The sequence below is a fragment of the Bombina bombina genome, chromosome 7 (assembly GCF_027579735.1).
Source record: "Bombina bombina isolate aBomBom1 chromosome 7, aBomBom1.pri, whole genome shotgun sequence".
In the NCBI taxonomy this organism is placed as follows: Eukaryota; Metazoa; Chordata; class Amphibia; order Anura; family Bombinatoridae; genus Bombina; species Bombina bombina.
Genome location: NC_069505.1, coordinates 598,005,201 through 598,022,893, shown reverse-complemented (window position 1 = coordinate 598,022,893; position 17,693 = coordinate 598,005,201). Strand labels below are relative to the sequence as shown.

The 17,693-nt window shown below is 36.9% G+C and overlaps 2 protein-coding genes across 2 annotated transcripts; one reads left to right on the top strand and one right to left on the bottom strand.

The window, feature by feature from the left end:
- Positions 1-362: 362 nt before the first annotated feature.
- ANG (angiogenin) lies at positions 363-809 on the top strand. Its single transcript, XM_053689646.1, has one exon. It carries the CDS (start codon positions 363-365, stop codon positions 807-809), a length of 447 nt encoding a protein of 148 aa, XP_053545621.1.
- Positions 810-4,045: 3,236 nt separating this feature from the next.
- On the bottom strand, positions 4,046-4,942 carry LOC128636652 (olfactory receptor 1038-like). The gene has a single exon (XM_053689645.1). The coding sequence runs from the start codon at positions 4,940-4,942 to the stop codon at positions 4,046-4,048; it is 897 nt and encodes a 298-aa protein (XP_053545620.1).
- Between the last annotated feature and the right edge of the window lie 12,751 nt (positions 4,943-17,693).

Sequence of the window (17,693 nt, the reverse complement as noted above, 5' to 3'; positions counted from 1 at the left end):
TTTATCAAGCTCCGTAACCTGTCCGTCTGCTCTGAGGCGGCGGACAGACATCAGCAGAAATCAACTCGATCGAATACGATCGGGATGATTGACACCCCCCGCTAGCGTCAGGCGGCAGTATTGCACCAGCAGTTCACAAGCACTGCTGGTGCAATAATAAATGCAGAGAGCGTATGCTGTCAACATTTATTGATGCACAGCGGCCATGATCCGCAATATCGGATCATGTCCGCTCACACTATGATAATTAGGCCCCAATAAGCTTTTAGCTCCCTCAGGGGCGATCCCTAGATGTTAATGCCTATTGGTTCTTACATCTCTTGTGGTAATGTGTTTATTTCTGGTCTCTTACTTCAGGTAACATGTCCCGGGTTCTGCTACTTATTGGCATGTTGTGGATCGTTCTCAATATCTCACCTCCGTCAAAATCACAAGATTATGAAAGCTTCAAGAAAAAGCATCTAGTGTTTTCAAAAAATATCGTCAAGTGCAGAGATGAGATGAAGAAAAGAAAACTTACAAACGCAGATGGTACATGCAAGCGCACCAACAGCTTCATTTACGTTAATAATGCAAAGGATAAAAGGGCTTTGCTTGATCTGTGTAAAGATCAAAAGAATTGTACAACGGTTGTCAGTAAAACCAAATTCAACGTCACAACATGTAAATTAAATGGGAAAAATAAACCGTGTACTTATCCCAACGCACGTCCGCATAAAGAAACAATTACCATATGTTGTGAAAAGCGTCCTGTGCACTTAGGTAGGTGCATTAAAAGCAAGCTGGGGTGTAAACTAGAGAGAAATTAAAGGCATCATAAATGAGTCACTGTGTTGTAAAAGATCTGCATACAATTTAAAGGGACACGAAACCCTAATTAATTTATTCATGATTCAGATACAACATACCATTTTAAATAATTTTCCAATTTACATCTATTATCAAATTTGCTTTGTTCTCTTAGTATCCCAGGTAGGCTCAGTAGCTGGGAGCACCTTCTATAAAGGATACAAAAAGAATGAAGCAAAATTGATAATAGGAGTGAATTGGAAAGAGGTTTAAAATTGGATGCTCTATCTCATTCATGAAAGAAAATTTGATGTTTTATGTCCTTTAAGGCTGAGTTTACATAGTTGCTGAAAATCAGAAGTCATAAATCCATTATCAGCTCCCATTTAACACCTTAAAGGGACACTGAATCCAATTTTTTCTCTCTCATGATTCAGACAGAACAGCAATTTTAAGCAACTTTCTAATTTACTCCTATTATCAATTTTTTTTTCATTCTCTTCACATCTTTATTTGAAAAAAAGCAGGAATGTAAGCTTAGGAGCCAGACCATTTTTTGTTCAGCACCCTAGGCTTGCTGATTGGTGGCTGCATTGACCACCAATAAGTAAGTGCTACCCAGGTGCTGAACCAAAGATGGGCCGGCTTATAAGCTTACATTCCTGCTTTTTCAAACAAAGATATCAAGATAATGAAGAAAAAATTATAATAGGAGTAAATTAGAAAGTTGCTTAAAATTGCATGCTCTATCTGAATCATAAGAGAAAACAATTTGGGTTCAGTATCCCTTTAATTTTTTGCTATGTTTCCATTTAAACAGAAATAGAGCCTTGTTTTTTCTATTTACCTATCAAAATTATATATATTTTTAGCAGACAACCCAAGGTATTGATCTAGGCCCATGTTGGTATATTTCATGCTGCGGTTTTGCCACTAAATGAAATCATATAAAACTTTTCTTAAACTGTTTTCACAAACTTTGGATTTCTCAGTGAAACTATTTACTTACTGCTTGCACAATCATGACACAAGTGGTCGTAAAAGCTTCTCTGGGTTCCCCTTTGTGTAGAAATAGTAGACATACATAGCTTTGCCGTTGCTTTTTGATAATTATAAGGCCATCAATTGTAGCTACGCAACACACTTCTGAAATTCCCAACAGTGAAGAGGTTGATAGGGTAGCTTGTAAGGTTAATTTTAGCTGTAGCATAGAATTTACCCTCCCATCTGGCACCTCCCACCCCCTGATCCCTACCTGATCCCTCCCAAACAGCTCTCTTCCCTCCCTCACCCCCTACTGGTCATCACCATCTTAGGTACTGGCAGACAGTCTGCAAGTATGCAGTTTAGGGATATATATTTTTATTTCTGTAGTGTAGGGAACCCTCCAGACCCACCCACCTTCCTGATCCCCCCAAAAGCTCTCTAACCCTGCCCCCTCTGCCAGTACCCACTTTATAGATATTTTTGTTATATATATATATATATATATATATATATATATATATATATATATATATATATATATATATATAAAACTCAAAAACATTACCTACAAAGTGGGTTGCCTTGGAAACAATAGACTAAGGTAAGCTTTTAAACAAACTATACCAAAGGAGCAAAATCAATTTGATGAAAGAGGTAAATGGAAAAGTCTCATAAAAATGGCATATTCTGAACCATGTAAGTTTAATTTTGCCTTTTATGTCCCTTTAAACAACAGTGGCATTTACAGAAAAAAACATTCTGAATTGCAACTTTCTGATATTATTAACAACCATTTGTATTTGTACTTTGCTTCCAACAACGCTAACATTAAAATATATTTCAATGTAATTGAGTTCTCAACTTTATTTAAATGAACATGAAACCCAAAAACTTTATTATATGATCAGATAGCTGATACAATGTTAACCAAATTTCCAATGTACTTGTATTATCAATCTTGCTTAAAGGGACAGTCTAGTCCAAAATAAACTTTCATGATTCAGATAGGGCATGTCATTTAAAAAAAATTTCCAATTTACTTTTATCACCAATTTTACTTTGTTCTCTTGGTATTCTTAGTTGAAAGCTTAACCTAGGAGGTTCATATGCTAATTTCTTAGACCTTGAAGGCCACCTCTTTTCAGAATGCATTTTAACAGTTTTTCACCACTAGAGGGTGTTAGTTCATGTGTTTCATATAGATAACCCTGTGCTCATGCACGTTAAGTTATCTGGGAGCCAGCACTGATTGGCTAAACTGCAAGTCTGTCAAAAGAACTGAAATAAAGGGGCAGTTTGAAGAGGCTTAGATAATAGATAATCACAGAGGTAAAAAGTATACAAATATAACTGTGTTGGTTATGCAAAACTGGGGAATGGGTAACAAAGCGATTATCTATCTTTTAAAACAATAAAAATCCTGGTGTAGACTGTCCCTTTAATTATTTTGGTATTCTTGGTTTGTTTGGCCATTTATATCCATATTCCATTGTAACAGGGAAACTCATGTAATGGGGGTGTCTCTTGGCATAACATATAATTTTGTATAATTATAATATATTTGTTTTCTCTCATTATGTTACTTTTAAATTTAAATATTTGAGTGATCCCTAAATTTTGATCTTATGGATTTTATTTGCATGTGGTCCATCTGACTGGTGGAAATGATCTGACGTTCATATTTGTAATTTGAAAATTTATATTGGAAATCTTCATTCTTTAAAAGTCACATCTATTATAAAGATACATAGATGACAAATGAGAAGGAAGACTTTTTCCTGTACAGTAAAAATAACGACACAATTGTACTGACCTTGATTGAAAATGTTTTTATTTATTTGTAAACTGTAATATTTTCCAGAAGTTAAGTTGATGTAATTTTTTTTTAAAACACATTTTAATACAAATAATTATTTTACCTTTCATGTAAACAGCTGACAAGCGATAAAACAGGTTTCCGGAAAGTGATTGTCTCTTTCATTGATGGTTATTTATGTAAATTATCATAAGCAGCAGATGGTTTTCTAAAAGGTATAATCCTTTTTGTTACTCCACAAGTAGCCTACATTGTCAACAGTATGATTTAGTGCAGAGAGGCATGAAACGCGTAAAAGATGATTGTCCTCATTTGTGACGTTTTTAACATTTCAAAATAAAAGGTCATTTTTTTATTTGAAACCCTTTTGAGTGCCGCCAATTACATTTGATTTTACATTGTCAAAAGTCTCAGCCCAAGTTTTTAATCACATGGCAATAGTTTAACCTTTGACTATCTTTGTTTTCCTCTCAATGCCGACTTTACGTCTTTATTTTTCAAGCTGTAAATAAGCGGATTTAGCATAGGGACAACAGCTGTGTTAAAGAGAGAGTAAAATTTGTTGGAATCCAAGCTGTTAATAGAAGCTGGAATCATGTATTGAGAGATAAGCGTCACATACAGAAGAATCACAACTGTTAAATGTGAGGAGCACGTATAGAAGGCTTTACGTCTTCCAGCAATGGAAGGGATCCTGAGGATGGCAACAATAATAAAAATATATGGAATAAATGTTGAAAACATTGAGAAGGACGAATGGAAAAGTCCACTAGAGAAGGTCACTAGTTCCAAAGCTGATGTATCACTACAAGAAAGCTGTTTAAGTGGTAAAAAGTCACAGAAAAAGTGGTTAATCACTTTTGAACCATTAAATGAGAAATTGGATATTATATAAACATGTGGTAAGCTTTCCAAAAGACCCCAGGCCCAGCATGCACTGGCCAGGAGAAGACAAACTCTACCACTCATGATCATGTGATAGTGTAAAGGTTTACAGATAGCTACATATCGATCATAACTCATAGCTGTCAGAATCAAGAGCTCAGCACCAAGTAAAGATGCAAAAACATACAACTGGGCCATACAACCTAAAAAAGAAACTTTATTATTCCCAGATAAGAAATTAATTAGAAGTTTATGAAGTGTTACAGTGCTGGAGGAGATGTCTAACACGGATAAGTTCCCCAGGAAAAAATACATTGGAGTGTGAAGAATAGACTTAGTACAGACAAGTATGAGAATTGTCATGTTCCCAGCAAGTGTGACAAGATATATGATTAGAACTAAAATGAATATTGGAACTTGCAGTTCAGGTATATCTGATATCCCCTTAATGATGAAATATGTCATCTTCAACTAATATGTTGAATAAATGTTTATGATACCGTCTGGGGAAGGGATAGGAAGAGAGGGAGAGTTAGGGAGAGAAGAGAACGAGAGATGGCTATAAAGAGAGAGAATGAGAGAGATTTATATTTAACACACTGCGTTTAGTGTTAGGTTTCTGTCACTTCTCATATTACTGCCAATGATGAGACACAGAAAAAAAAAAGTATGCATCTCTATTCTTAAAGCAATTATCATATTAATTAGATAAAGTGGCAAGCTTGCAAACATGAGTTAAATGTTTTTATTGACACACAAACAAGATTACATTTTCAATGGACAATGCATTTTTCTGTCACATTCCAGTGTGCATTTTTTTTATAAAAACCTAGTGAAATTATCTTTTTTACTGGATAAACTGATCTGTAAAACAAAGATTTAGTTCCAATGGTGTATGTTTGCATAGTCAAAAGACAATTGACTTTCAGAACTTGCAGCAGACAAGAGCAAAGAACTAAAGTTGACTTGCAAATATAAATATTTTCTTTATGCTTGATGCCTCATCATGTGTATATGCTATGGAATATGCTGGTATAAATTGCTTTGGAAGAATAGAACCACGGACAATTTAAAAATAAACCATTGTAAAGGAAAGGCCATTATGCAGATTACCTTTTGTATATTGTAATTTACAATTCAATATCCTATAACTTAAATAAAAAGCTGACAGACACTCCCTTTAATTCTTTGTTTATTTACCAGTAAAATGTTCAGAGGATACACTATAGCTGATATTTTGCAAAATTAAAATTTTCATTAGCACATACAGTATGTCATTTCTTCCCAAAGTGTAGATCTGTGCTGGTTCCTCAAGTCTTCTAGGACAGCAAATTATTGTATATATTTATTTCTTTGAGGCGTATTTGTGTTGATAAGTTCAGAGTGGCTCTTGAGATGAGAAGAGTTAGAACGACCAATTAGTTACACAGATTGACAGCAGTGCAGAATTCCTTGTCTGCTTGTTTGTAAACAAAATAAGTCTGTAAAATAAAAAATAGGACTTTAATTCAAGGCTTAAATGTCTAAAGTGTCCTTTAAAGGAAATCTTTTTAGAAATGTAACACTCACTGCATTAATCATTTAAATGGATGTGTTGTGGCAATTTTGCTATTTTGTATAGATGAGTCTGTGAGTGATGACAGTTGAAATAAGGGGCTAACATTTGGAATCCAGTATTGACCTCTATTCTAGAGCACTAAGGACGAGGGTCCATCTTCCATTGATACCTTTGGCCACTGCCTTTTATAGGGCCAGATGGACCTCCTAGAGGTGAGAGCCAAGACTCAACTGATACCTATGAGACCCCTGTAGTTATGCCCAGAAAGGTCAGAGATATTTTGCAGAAAAAAATATTTTAGGCTAATTGTCTCTTATACAAGAAAATGAAGTATTCAACAAGGAATAAACAACTGCTCAGTGGCTTGATCTATTGTGGGTTACTACCTGGTAGCAGCCTCTTTTAGTGAAATTGTGCTTTTCACGGAGAAGAACCCTCCTGAAGTTTATCAGTCTGATCCCACCTAAAAAAGGACAATCCAGCCCCAAAATATCAAGAAATCCCTCTGTGAAGAAGGAACATGAGTCCCAGATGGTCATTTCAGCCATCTGTGGGCCTCGTCAGTGAGGTGCAGCCATAGACCTCTAAGCACATTGGGCAAGGAGTCCACGTTTGGTTTCCCTCATCACCCAGGGCCGGATATACAATATAGTAGGTATGCTCTATATCTGCCTTTTCTGCACAGCTCTATGGCTTTGCCCTCACTCCCCATTTAGTAGATTAATAGCTTGCCCAAAAGAAAGATGGCTGCTGCGCAGCCCGCTCAAAGAGCAATGGGTCTGTTACCCAGTGAATGCAGGTAGAGCGTCCACCGGCCAGACAGACAGTATCTGTAAGGTTACCTCTGTTATTATGGGGAGTGAATATTACAGGGTACATGGTGGGTATCAGCTACTGTCAAAGTGTCAAATTAATGTACAGAGATTAAGGCTCAGCTATCTGTCTGAAAAGACAATTACTGAAACTGCCTGTGGCTGCGCATTACCAGAGCAGCCGTTAGACACCCATAGGGAGACTTTCCCTAAGGTCATAATACACATATACAAGAAAGAGAATCGCTCAACCAGAAAGCAAAACTGGCACAATAGCTTGTTCTCTGGCCAGTCACCACCTGGTAGCACTTCTCTTTCTGGTATATAGTTATCTCTTAGAGTGTCTCTGTTAGACCATCACTCCCTCAACCGCAAACTACCCCGCAACACTATTAAGCCCTAAACCGCCACATCCCCATTGCAAATTACCCTGCTACACTATTAACCCCTAAACCGCCACAACCCCACCGCTATAAACTCCCTACACTATTAACCCCTAAACTGCCATACCCCCCACCAAAATAAATTTCCTACACTATCATCCCCTAAACCACCACAACGCCTATCGCAAACTACATCTACACTACTTAACCCCCTAAAAGCTAACACCCCAAGTTACAAAAAAAATAAAAAAATAGCAAAAGTAACTATTTTACCCACATAAACAAATGAATATTTTTTTTCTGTGCTGTCATTAAAGTGTTAATTTTTTTGATAAAGGGGCCAAATGTAAAGAATACAGCTATATTAGTGATATTTTGCAATCATCTGAATCAGAATGCTCATGTCTAGGGCAGACTGTGACTTTGCAGTTTAAAGGGATTCTTTCATGACACTCTTTAGGTTGTCTGAGCATCATGGGAAATGTAGTTCCAAAACATCTGGGGTGCCAAGATTGCTGACCCCTGAGATAGAGAATACAATTTTAAACAACATTCCAATTTACTTATAGTAATTAATGTTCTTCATTCCTCAGATATCCTTTGTTGAAGAAATAGCAATGCACATGGGCGAGCCAATCACACAAGGAATCTATGTGCAGCCACCAATCAGCAGCCACTAAACCTAATTAGATATGTTTTTTTATCAAAGGATATCAAGAGAATGAATCAAATTAAATAATTGAAGTAAAATTGGAAAATTGTTTAAAATTGCATGCACTTTCTAAATCATCTCTAGACACAAGATAAACAATGGCACTATGATAGGCAATCCCCGCTTATACTTTTTTTTATTAAATGTTTGTTTATTGAGAAATAATTTGCAGGAGTAACAGGTACATGTAAACGTTTCAAAATACAGAGGAGTCTGTTACAAGCAGAGATTTAGAGAGATACAAAACAAGTTTCAAATAACCAGACTACCCGCTCCCCCTTTCCATAGCATTTGCAAGTACATGTATATGTCAAGAGCACATTGAATACCAATATACAATATCAACATAACTAAAACCGTGCCTGCACCACAATAACAGAGAAAAGACATGAGCTCTCATTTTCTACCTCCTGGACCTACAAAGGCCTCTGTTGGACCTTTAAAACCGAAATTATGAGACATAGGAGGTTTGTCTAAATGGTGATAGGGCCACTCTAGAAACCTTGACTTATATTAATAAACAACAACATAGATCAATTGTGAAAATCTTTACTATATTTACTATAGGCTCTGGGGCCCCTTATATTGACATAATTCTCAACAACATTTCTGAACCATATACCATACTACCACAGCTGGTCTGGGCATATTACTATGAACAAATCCTATATCACACTGTAGGACTCCTATCCCAGAAAATAAACAAATATATAGGGCTATGCCCAAATATGAATTGGCAGAATTAAATTAGGTGTTAAAGGGGCTGTGAGGGGTCATACCAGTTACATCCTATGTATAGATAAGGATATATATAGGTGAGTAAGTAAGCATAAACATCCTCTATAGCTCTCTGTATAACCCCTAAACTGTGATAAGTGCAAAACTCGGCCCCAATGTAGAATGGTAGCTTCTTATGAACCACCCACCTAAAAATTATGTGTTAAAGGGGTCTTCAGAGATTATATCAACGATACATAGATAGGAGAAAAAGTTTATCTCACTATGTCTAACCTGTTTGTGAAAAATAAAAGTGATATTTAAAACACCTAATAGCTCAATCAACACAATTACTGTATATATAACACATAATATATTACTATGGCAGCACATCAGTTCTGAGACTAGCAATATCACAAAACAAATTTATTGCTTCCTTTCCCTAAGCCTATGTACTATTACTCAGATAGTGATTAATAATATACATATAATACAGCTCTGATATGTAACTGCAAAGTTTCAAAATCCTGAACTATGATCTCTCTAGTTTACTTTCTGTTGCTCCTAATCTACTGTACAACAGTCCACACGGCTCACATAGAATTAGTCAGAGAAAAGAATAACAGTAATAAACCCCCTTTGCAAAGGTTATGTACAATAGTAACCATTACCAGACTGAAGAGGTGAAATGCTGCAGTTCTAAGGGACATTATTAAATACTGAGAAGGGATGGGCTATGCAGTATTTACTCTAAAACCAAGCCTGACATTTTAGCGTGAAATATTAAAGTCCCCCAAACATCAGGCGTAGTTGCCATCATTAGGGTACGGCAGTTATAGAGATAGAGTTTAATCCAAAGAGTGGAGTCATATTTGGCAGTGAAAGAGTGGCAGTTAGTTTCATAGTGTAGTTTTTTTTCCCAATACTGCCGGTGTCTCTGCATTGTTGGAAATATATCCTATATCAGTCCTGCAGTAATATCAGCCAATGCCCAATTTCCAGTGACTCTGTCTGCAAACATGGTTCACAGAGAAATTTGACCGCTCAACGCTCCTTTCACAACTAATGTGAGAGCTGTCTGTACTCCCAGCAGGTTGTATTAACTCCGGATTCTTGAAACCGCATGGCCAAGTCGTGCAGCCAGTGTTCGTGACCAGACTCAATAAGGGAGCCGCATCTAGTAACAGAACCCTAGATCGGGGAGTCAAGCTATTTGTGTCGACCATCTCTCTTGGATCTTTCACATGTGATCCAGCTGAGAGGTTTCTCCACAACCCATAGGCTCAGGTTCCCAGTCAGTGAAGAGTGTGACATGTTCCGTTATGGTAGTAGTTAGGGGTTCCGATATGTTGTTCTGCAGCTTCAAATTAGGAAAATCGGTCTGAGCAATATCTTTCTGCAATGTTTCTCTCTCATCACCTTCAGACCTTGATCGCTGTAAACTCTGCCTTTCAGTAGTTAGGGAAGGCTGGAAAGCTACATTTAGTTGTTCTAATATGGCTGTACAGAAATCTTCCATTAAGTCACTTAATGGGATCAGAATAGCAGTCTCCATGGTAGTGCAGCACTTACGCTGCCAATGATCTTCCGATCTTGAGAGGGGAACGGGCCCCAACAACTTGGGTGAACAAAGCCACAGTGCAGGTTTCCCCACCACGTGGCCAGTCCCCATGCAGTTCAGCTGAGGAACATAAGAAGATCCACCTTTGTGAAAGCACCCACTGACCTCTCTGGGGTTTCTCAGGGCACCTTAGCAGGTATCCTCAATATAAATAAAAAAAAAACACCAATTGTAATAGGGGATAGCCCCTAATAGCCAAGCAAAGATCAGGAGCTCCCCACAAACACGTCCTTCCACAACAGCTATCGGCTCCGCCCCCACTTATACTTATTTTGTTATATCAATACGCAAATTGCAGGTTTGCTGCTATATTACATAAAATATGTATGTATATAGGTATGTGGGGTGGTGCTTTGCATTAGAAATAATATCAGACATAAAGATCCACAAAAAGAATGCAATAACAGCACTCTATGCCCAGACTAAAAGGCAAGGAGATTTCCAGTATGAAATTAAAATATAACTTTTATTATGATAAATTGAAATAAAACTATGAAAACACAAAAAGGGTTAAAATACAACAATGTGAGGCTGTATCCAGATGGAGGATAAATGTGGTAATTGGATAATGGTATCGTGTCTTATCATTTATAGTAACAAAATTACCACATAATCTAATGGAGAATACCAGAGCCTATTCCCTCTAGAGTGTACGTTAAAGGGACAGTCTAGTCAAAATTAAACGTTCATGATTAAAATAGGGAATGCAATTGTAAACAACTTTCCAATTCACTTTTATCATCAATGTGCTTTGTTCTCTTTGCATTCTTTGTTGAAAGATAAACCTAGGTGGACTCATATGCTAATTTCTTAAACCTTGAAGGCCACCCCTTATTTCAATGCATCTGGCATTTTTTCACAGCTAGAGGGCGTAATTTCATGTGTTTCATATAGATAACACTGTGACCACGCCCTGATTTTACAAGTGAGAGGGCACTGATTGGCAAAATATAAGCCTGTCATAAAATCTGAAATAAGGGGGCAGTCTGCAAAAACTTAGATACAAGGTAATCACAGAGGTAAAAAGTGTATTAATATAACTGTGTTTTTTATGCAAAACAGGTGAATGGGTAATAAATGGATTATCTATCTTTTTAAATAATAACAATTCTGGAGTAGACTGTCCCTTTAAGTAACAGGAGTGGATTAATTGAAAAGATCAATGTAGGGTTGAGTTGGTTTTCACCTCATATGTTGCAGCTAATGCATGTATATAAAGTGGGAATGAATAGCTAGTAACAACAGGGGTGAATGATAGCCACCTTGTTCAGATATCCTGTACTGTAATAATGCGTTCAAGTTGCCAAATCACTGTCAGCAGTTACTATATGGCAACTTGACAATTATATCATTGGGACCACACAGGTGAAAGTTATTTATAGTATATTTATTGTAACAATGTTTGCGTAATGATATGTTTATGTAGTTACAACTCTTGTTTAGAGCAGCATGGTTGGATAATAACTGTCTATAAGTCAGTCATTGCTGGTTTCCTTCATACAGTCAACCAGAAATACCATAATGCCAACTACTGATCCTGCTGTTTTGCCGTTGACCACACTTCACATGTGATCAGCTTATACTATATTGTTCCTAATGACCGCATAGGGTCCCATAGAGAAAAATAGTTTGCTATATAATAAACGCTTTCTAAATCATGAAAGAAAAAAATTTGGTTTCATATCACTTTAAGTAACTCCTTCCCTGCTATATAAAATCCAGCAGAGAATGAGTTTAGTAGAATCTATCATTCCATCGCACACAGTATTTTTTCCAGTTAAAGGGACACTCAAGTCAAAATAAACTTTTATGACTCAGCAGTTTTAAGACACTTTCACAATTTAGTGGAGTGCAGTCTTTTTATATACTTTCTGGGGAACATGATCCTACTAATCATGTGCACAACCTAACAGGGTATAAGTATACTAGTCTATGATTGGCTGATGTTTGTCACATGATACAGGGGGCTGGAAAATGGGCGAAAAAATTAATTTGTCAGAAAATAATCTACTGCTTATTTGAAATTCAGAGTAGGGGGCCGAATTATCATGTCCGCCGCACATCGATAAATGCAGACGCTGTCGGCATTTATCATTGCACAAGCATTTCAATAGAAATGCTTGTGCTATGCCACCCCCTGCACATTCGCGGCCAATCGGCCACTAGCAGCAGGTGTCAATTAACCCAATCGTATGCCACCTCAGAGGTGGCGGACGAGTTAAGGAGGATCGGTCTTAACAGCTGCATTGGGGCTAATACGGGGCTTAATAAATCGGCCCCTCTGTGTTAAATCATTGCCTTTTTATTATGCACTTGAATAGAAGCTTTTTTGTAATATACATGTATGAACAAAAATGATTCTAATACAAGTTACAGCTGTTTCAAATGTGTATTTAAGTATGCACCGTGCACCAGCATTTTAAACACAGCCCTTGCTCAGAGAGCCTAAAGTGCTTGTTCCATCTGGTAATGACTCAATTTGTTAATTCCTGACAATATACAAACCCCACTGGTGCTCTGAGTACTTAAAATGCTGGTGCACTGAGAATATCTAGCTATGCGTCACATGCACGTGCAGAGGGAAATGATAACCCTAAAACCGTTATAACTTTTACTAGAAGCATTTTTGCTAATACATGTACAGTATATTGCAGATATGTTTCTATTCAAATAATGTAATTCATCTATGTGCAGTTAAATTTTGACTGGAATGTCCCTTTAAAGGGACACTGTACCCAAAAATTTTCTTTTGTGATTCAGATTGAGCATGAAATTTTAATCAACTTTCTAATTTACTTCTATTATCAAATTTTCTTCATTCTCTTGGTATCTTTATTTGAAATGCAAGAATGTAAGTTTAGATGCCGGCCCATTTTTGGTGAACAACCTGGGTTGTCCTTGCTGATTGGTGGATAAATTCATCCACCAATAAAAAAGTGCTGTCCAGAGTACTGAAACCAAAAAAAAGCTTAGATGCCTTCTTTTTCAAATAATGATAGCAAGAGAACGAAGAAAAATTGAAAATAGGAGTAAATTAGAAAGTTGCTAAAAATTGAATGCTCTTTCTGAATTACAAAAGAAAAAATTTGGGTTCAGTGTCCCTTTAAGTAAATGATTATTACACTTCATTCCATGCAGTAGGCATACAGTTTAATATATATCTGTAACTAAAATGTATTTATTTAGATCATTCAGTATTTTGAGATTCTTTACATTACTTCAATTGTATAACTAACATTTTAAAATAGTCAGCCACTTAAAGGGACACTGAACCCTAAACAATATCCAAAGAAAATCCTATGATTGTCCAAAGAAAATCCAATGATAGTCTATTTACTCTGTGCTATCCAGTGTAAAAGATGGTTCAATGCACAAAAATAATCAATGCACCAAAAATAAAATAAAACAATGCACCAAAAATAAAAATAATAGCAAACAACAGAAAAAAACCTGTGAAGAAAGAAACAAGACACAATGTGTAAAAACTTCTCAGTAGTATCCTCCTAATGAAATAGTGCTTACCAGGTCTACGCGTTTCGGCCTCTCCTAGGCGTTTATCAAGACACTGCATCGAGTTTTCTGGCAAACGAGCTTTTAAATCGTTAATAATGTTATCCAGCAAAGGAATATACAAAGATTTCCTGTAGAATTCTTCAGTTGATCCTGCATTGTAATTTGATCTGTGCACTTGTTTTCCTACAAGACGTGGCAATTTTAGTTCCACTCCAAGTTCTGAGGCCAATTCTGTAGCCTCCATATGCAAAGTGGAAAAAGTATGATCAGCGTTACATCGCATATTCTCCAGGGTTCTCATGGTGACATTCAGACATTCAGATGCGCTTGTCAAATCAAGTGTTGGAGATTGAAGAAAACGACTCAGAGGTAGGGTTACTTTCAGAACATTGATAAGTGAAATCAAGGAAAAGATAAATTCTGCACTGCACAGAGAATGGATGAGAGAAGAGGCTGATGAACTAGAGCTTGAGCATTTCCATTGAGATATTGCTGATAGTGCACTCACCACTTTAACTAGTCCATCCCGAAATCTTATTAGAGAATCATGGCGCTCCACCCATCTAGTTTCACAAAGACTGGTCAGTTAAGAGCCTAACTCCTTCTTTAAAACAAAATGACGCTTTGCTGATTGATTAAAAAATGAAATGGTTGATTTGACCACTGCTACTGTGTTGCGAACTTCTGAAACTTGTGATGACTTTGAAATTGAATTGTTCAGAGAATGGTTGTAGCAAGGACATCTGCAACTGTTGGGTGCTGATCTAATAATTTCTGAAACAGCACCAGCCACCTCTGAAGACATAACACTGCAACTGTCTGTTCCAATGCCAACACAATGAGTGATGTCCACGGAGAGGTCTTTGATTACTTGAATTACCATCTGGCCTAAAACCTGTCCTGTAAGCCTTAGTTCTGAATCTGAATTATCCAATCCTGACTCACTCTGAGTTGCAAATTCATAGGCATCTACGAATTTTATGAAATCTTCACGAATAGATCCATTGTAGACATATCTAAAGTTAAGTGAAAGTTGTTCTATATGTGAAATATCTGTAGTTTCATCAAATATTACACTAAAATAGCAAGCCTCTTTAATTCTACCAACAATGATATTGCAGATTTCATCACCACAACACTTGATTAAATCATTTTGTGTGGATTTTGAAATGTACGTAGCACGTGAAGATGCAGTAAGGAGGTGCTTCTCTAACATTTTGTCTCCAGATGAAACGCGGTATCTCAGCAATTCCCGAAAGTTCCCTTCATTCACGTCCGGTGTGGAGTCATCCATTAATGCACCATCATCTCGGTGGCCACACAGAGGTATATTTTGTCTACCCAAGAATATAATGGACTCAATGATAGGACGAATTCGCTCTTGGTTCTCCTTCACCTTCTGAAGACGATGAGAATTTATTTGATTGACTATTTCATTGTCAGGGGAATGGTAGGTTTTTAAAAATGCTTTTCCTTTCGATTACACTCTCCTGGTGATAAACAAGTCTTGCATGGACTTCCAAATCTCCTTCCTTACCCTTAAGCTTTTTAAAATTTGTAAGGGGCTCAGTTACTAATTTTCCAAGTGCCATGCCTTTGTTATGACCACCTTTGCGATGTTGTGCAAATAACGCACAGTACTTGCAAAACAAACCCTTCTTAACAGCTGAATATACGAGCCATGGAAAACTGTCAATATGTTGTTTTGACAAGTATCGTTTGATTGTCCGAGTTTCTCCATTTTTGGAAGTTATGTTCTGAACAGAGAATTTAATCAAACTGGAAAAATGTAAATTTTATTGTCATTTCTGCTAAGCTTTAATTTGTCTTAGTTAAGGGGAAAGAGAAAAAAATGGACCCACAAATCTTTTCACAAGACAGATGCATATGAAATAATTTTACAGAAAGATGAGAAACAAGAGCCATTTAAGTCTTTAAGAGTGAGGGGGCATTTAGTATTTGCTACTGTGTTTAAAAACATTACACTATCCCTAAGCACTTCTGTATCATCATACGTCGTCAGGATGACCATATTTTTTCCCCTGATTCCCTTTTAAAACCCTCACTAAAATCTCATCGTTTGAAAGATAAATCAGTGGCTAAATTTACAGCCATTTAAACTAAAGTACCTGAATTTATAATAGGGCCGCGGCGGCAGGCGTTCATTTAGTGCTGCTCTTGTCTTGTGTGAGTGACGTGGATCTGCAGAACAGGTGCGCAAGCGGCGCAACCTGATTGGCGAATCGATTGGTACTCCCTGAGTCGTGACCAATCAGCGTGAGCGCTTGGCAGGTGACTGCACGTTATCTGAGCATCATGAGCAGCTCAGGGCAGCAGCTGCTGTAGTATATTCTGTGGAGTTCTGGTAGCTGCCTGGGGGGTGTTAGTTTATTGCCATTGGGTCAGGGTGCACTGCTGACTCTCGCTTTGGCAATTTGGCACTAAGAAGTAATCATTGGGGCAGAGGGAGCACTATCAATAGATAGTGGGTGCGGGACTGCGGGTATGAGCCGGCAGAATAGGAGCCCTCTCTCATATTCTCGGGGGGGGGGGGGGGGGGCAATTGCCCCGTTGCCCCCCCCCCCCCTGGATCCGCCACTGGGGACAGTCTAGTCCAAAATAAACTTTCATGATTCAGATAGGGCATGTAATTTTAAAAAAAATTCCAATTTACTTTTATCACCAATTTTGCTTTGTTCTCTTGGTATTCTTAGTTGAAAGCTTAACCTAGGAGGTTCATATGCTAATTTCTTAGACCTTGAAGGCCACCTCTTTTCAGAATGCATTTGAACAGTTTTTCACCACTAGAGGGTGTTAGTTCATGTGTTTCATATAGATAACCCTGTGCTCATGCACGTTAAGTTATCTGGGAGCCAGCACTGATTGGCTAAACTGCAAGTCTGTCAAAAGAACTGAAATAAAGGGACAGTTTGAAGGGGCTTAGATAATAGATAATCACAGAGGTAAAAAGTATACAAATATAACTGTGTTGGTTATGCAAAACTGGGGAATGGGTAATAAAGTGATTATCTATCTTTTAAAACAATAAAATCCTGGTGTAGACTGTCCCTTTAATTATTTTGTTATTCTTGGTTTGTTTGGCCATTTATATCCATATTCCATTGTAACAGGGAAACTCATGTAATGGGGGTATCTCTTGGCATAACATATAATTTTGTATAATTATACTATATTTGTTTGCTCTCATTATGTTACTTTTAAATTGAAATATTTGAGTGATCCCTAAATTTTGATCTTATGGATTTTATTTGCATGTGGTCCATCTGATTGGTGGAAATGATCTGACGTTCATATTTGTAATTTGAAAATTTATATTGGAAATCTTCATTTTTTAAAAGTCACATCTATAAAGATACATAGATGACAATTGAGAAGGAAGACTTTTTCCTGTATAGTAAAAATAACCACACAATTGTACTGACTTTGATTGAAAATGTTTTTATTCATTTGTAAACTGTAATATTTTCCAGAAGTTAAGTTGATGTAATTTTTTTATAACACATTTTAATACAAATAATTATTTTACCTTTCATGTAAACAGCTGACAAGCGATAAAACAGGTTTCCGGAAAGTGATTGTCTCTTTCATTGATGGTTATTTATGTAAATTATCATAAGCAGCAGATGGTTTTCTAAAAGGTATAATCCTTTTTGTTACTCCACAAGTAGCCTACATTGTCAACAGTATGATTTAGTGCAGAGAGGCATGAAACGCATAAAAGATGATTGTCCTCATTTGTGACGTTTTTAACATTTCAAAATAAAAGGTAATTTTTTTTTTATTTGAAACCCTTTTGAGTGCCGCCAATTACATTTGATTTTCCATTGTCAAAAGTCTCAGCCCAAGTTTTTAATCACATGGCAATAGTTTAACCTTTGA

What these genes read in the sequence shown, in the direction of transcription:
- LOC128636652 (XM_053689645.1), bottom strand. Translation starts at nt 4,942, where the DNA reads ATGACATATTTCATCATTAAGGGGATATCAGATATACCTGAACTGCAA.
- ANG (XM_053689646.1), top strand. Translation starts at nt 363, where the DNA reads ATGTCCCGGGTTCTGCTACTTATTGGCATGTTGTGGATCGTTCTCAAT.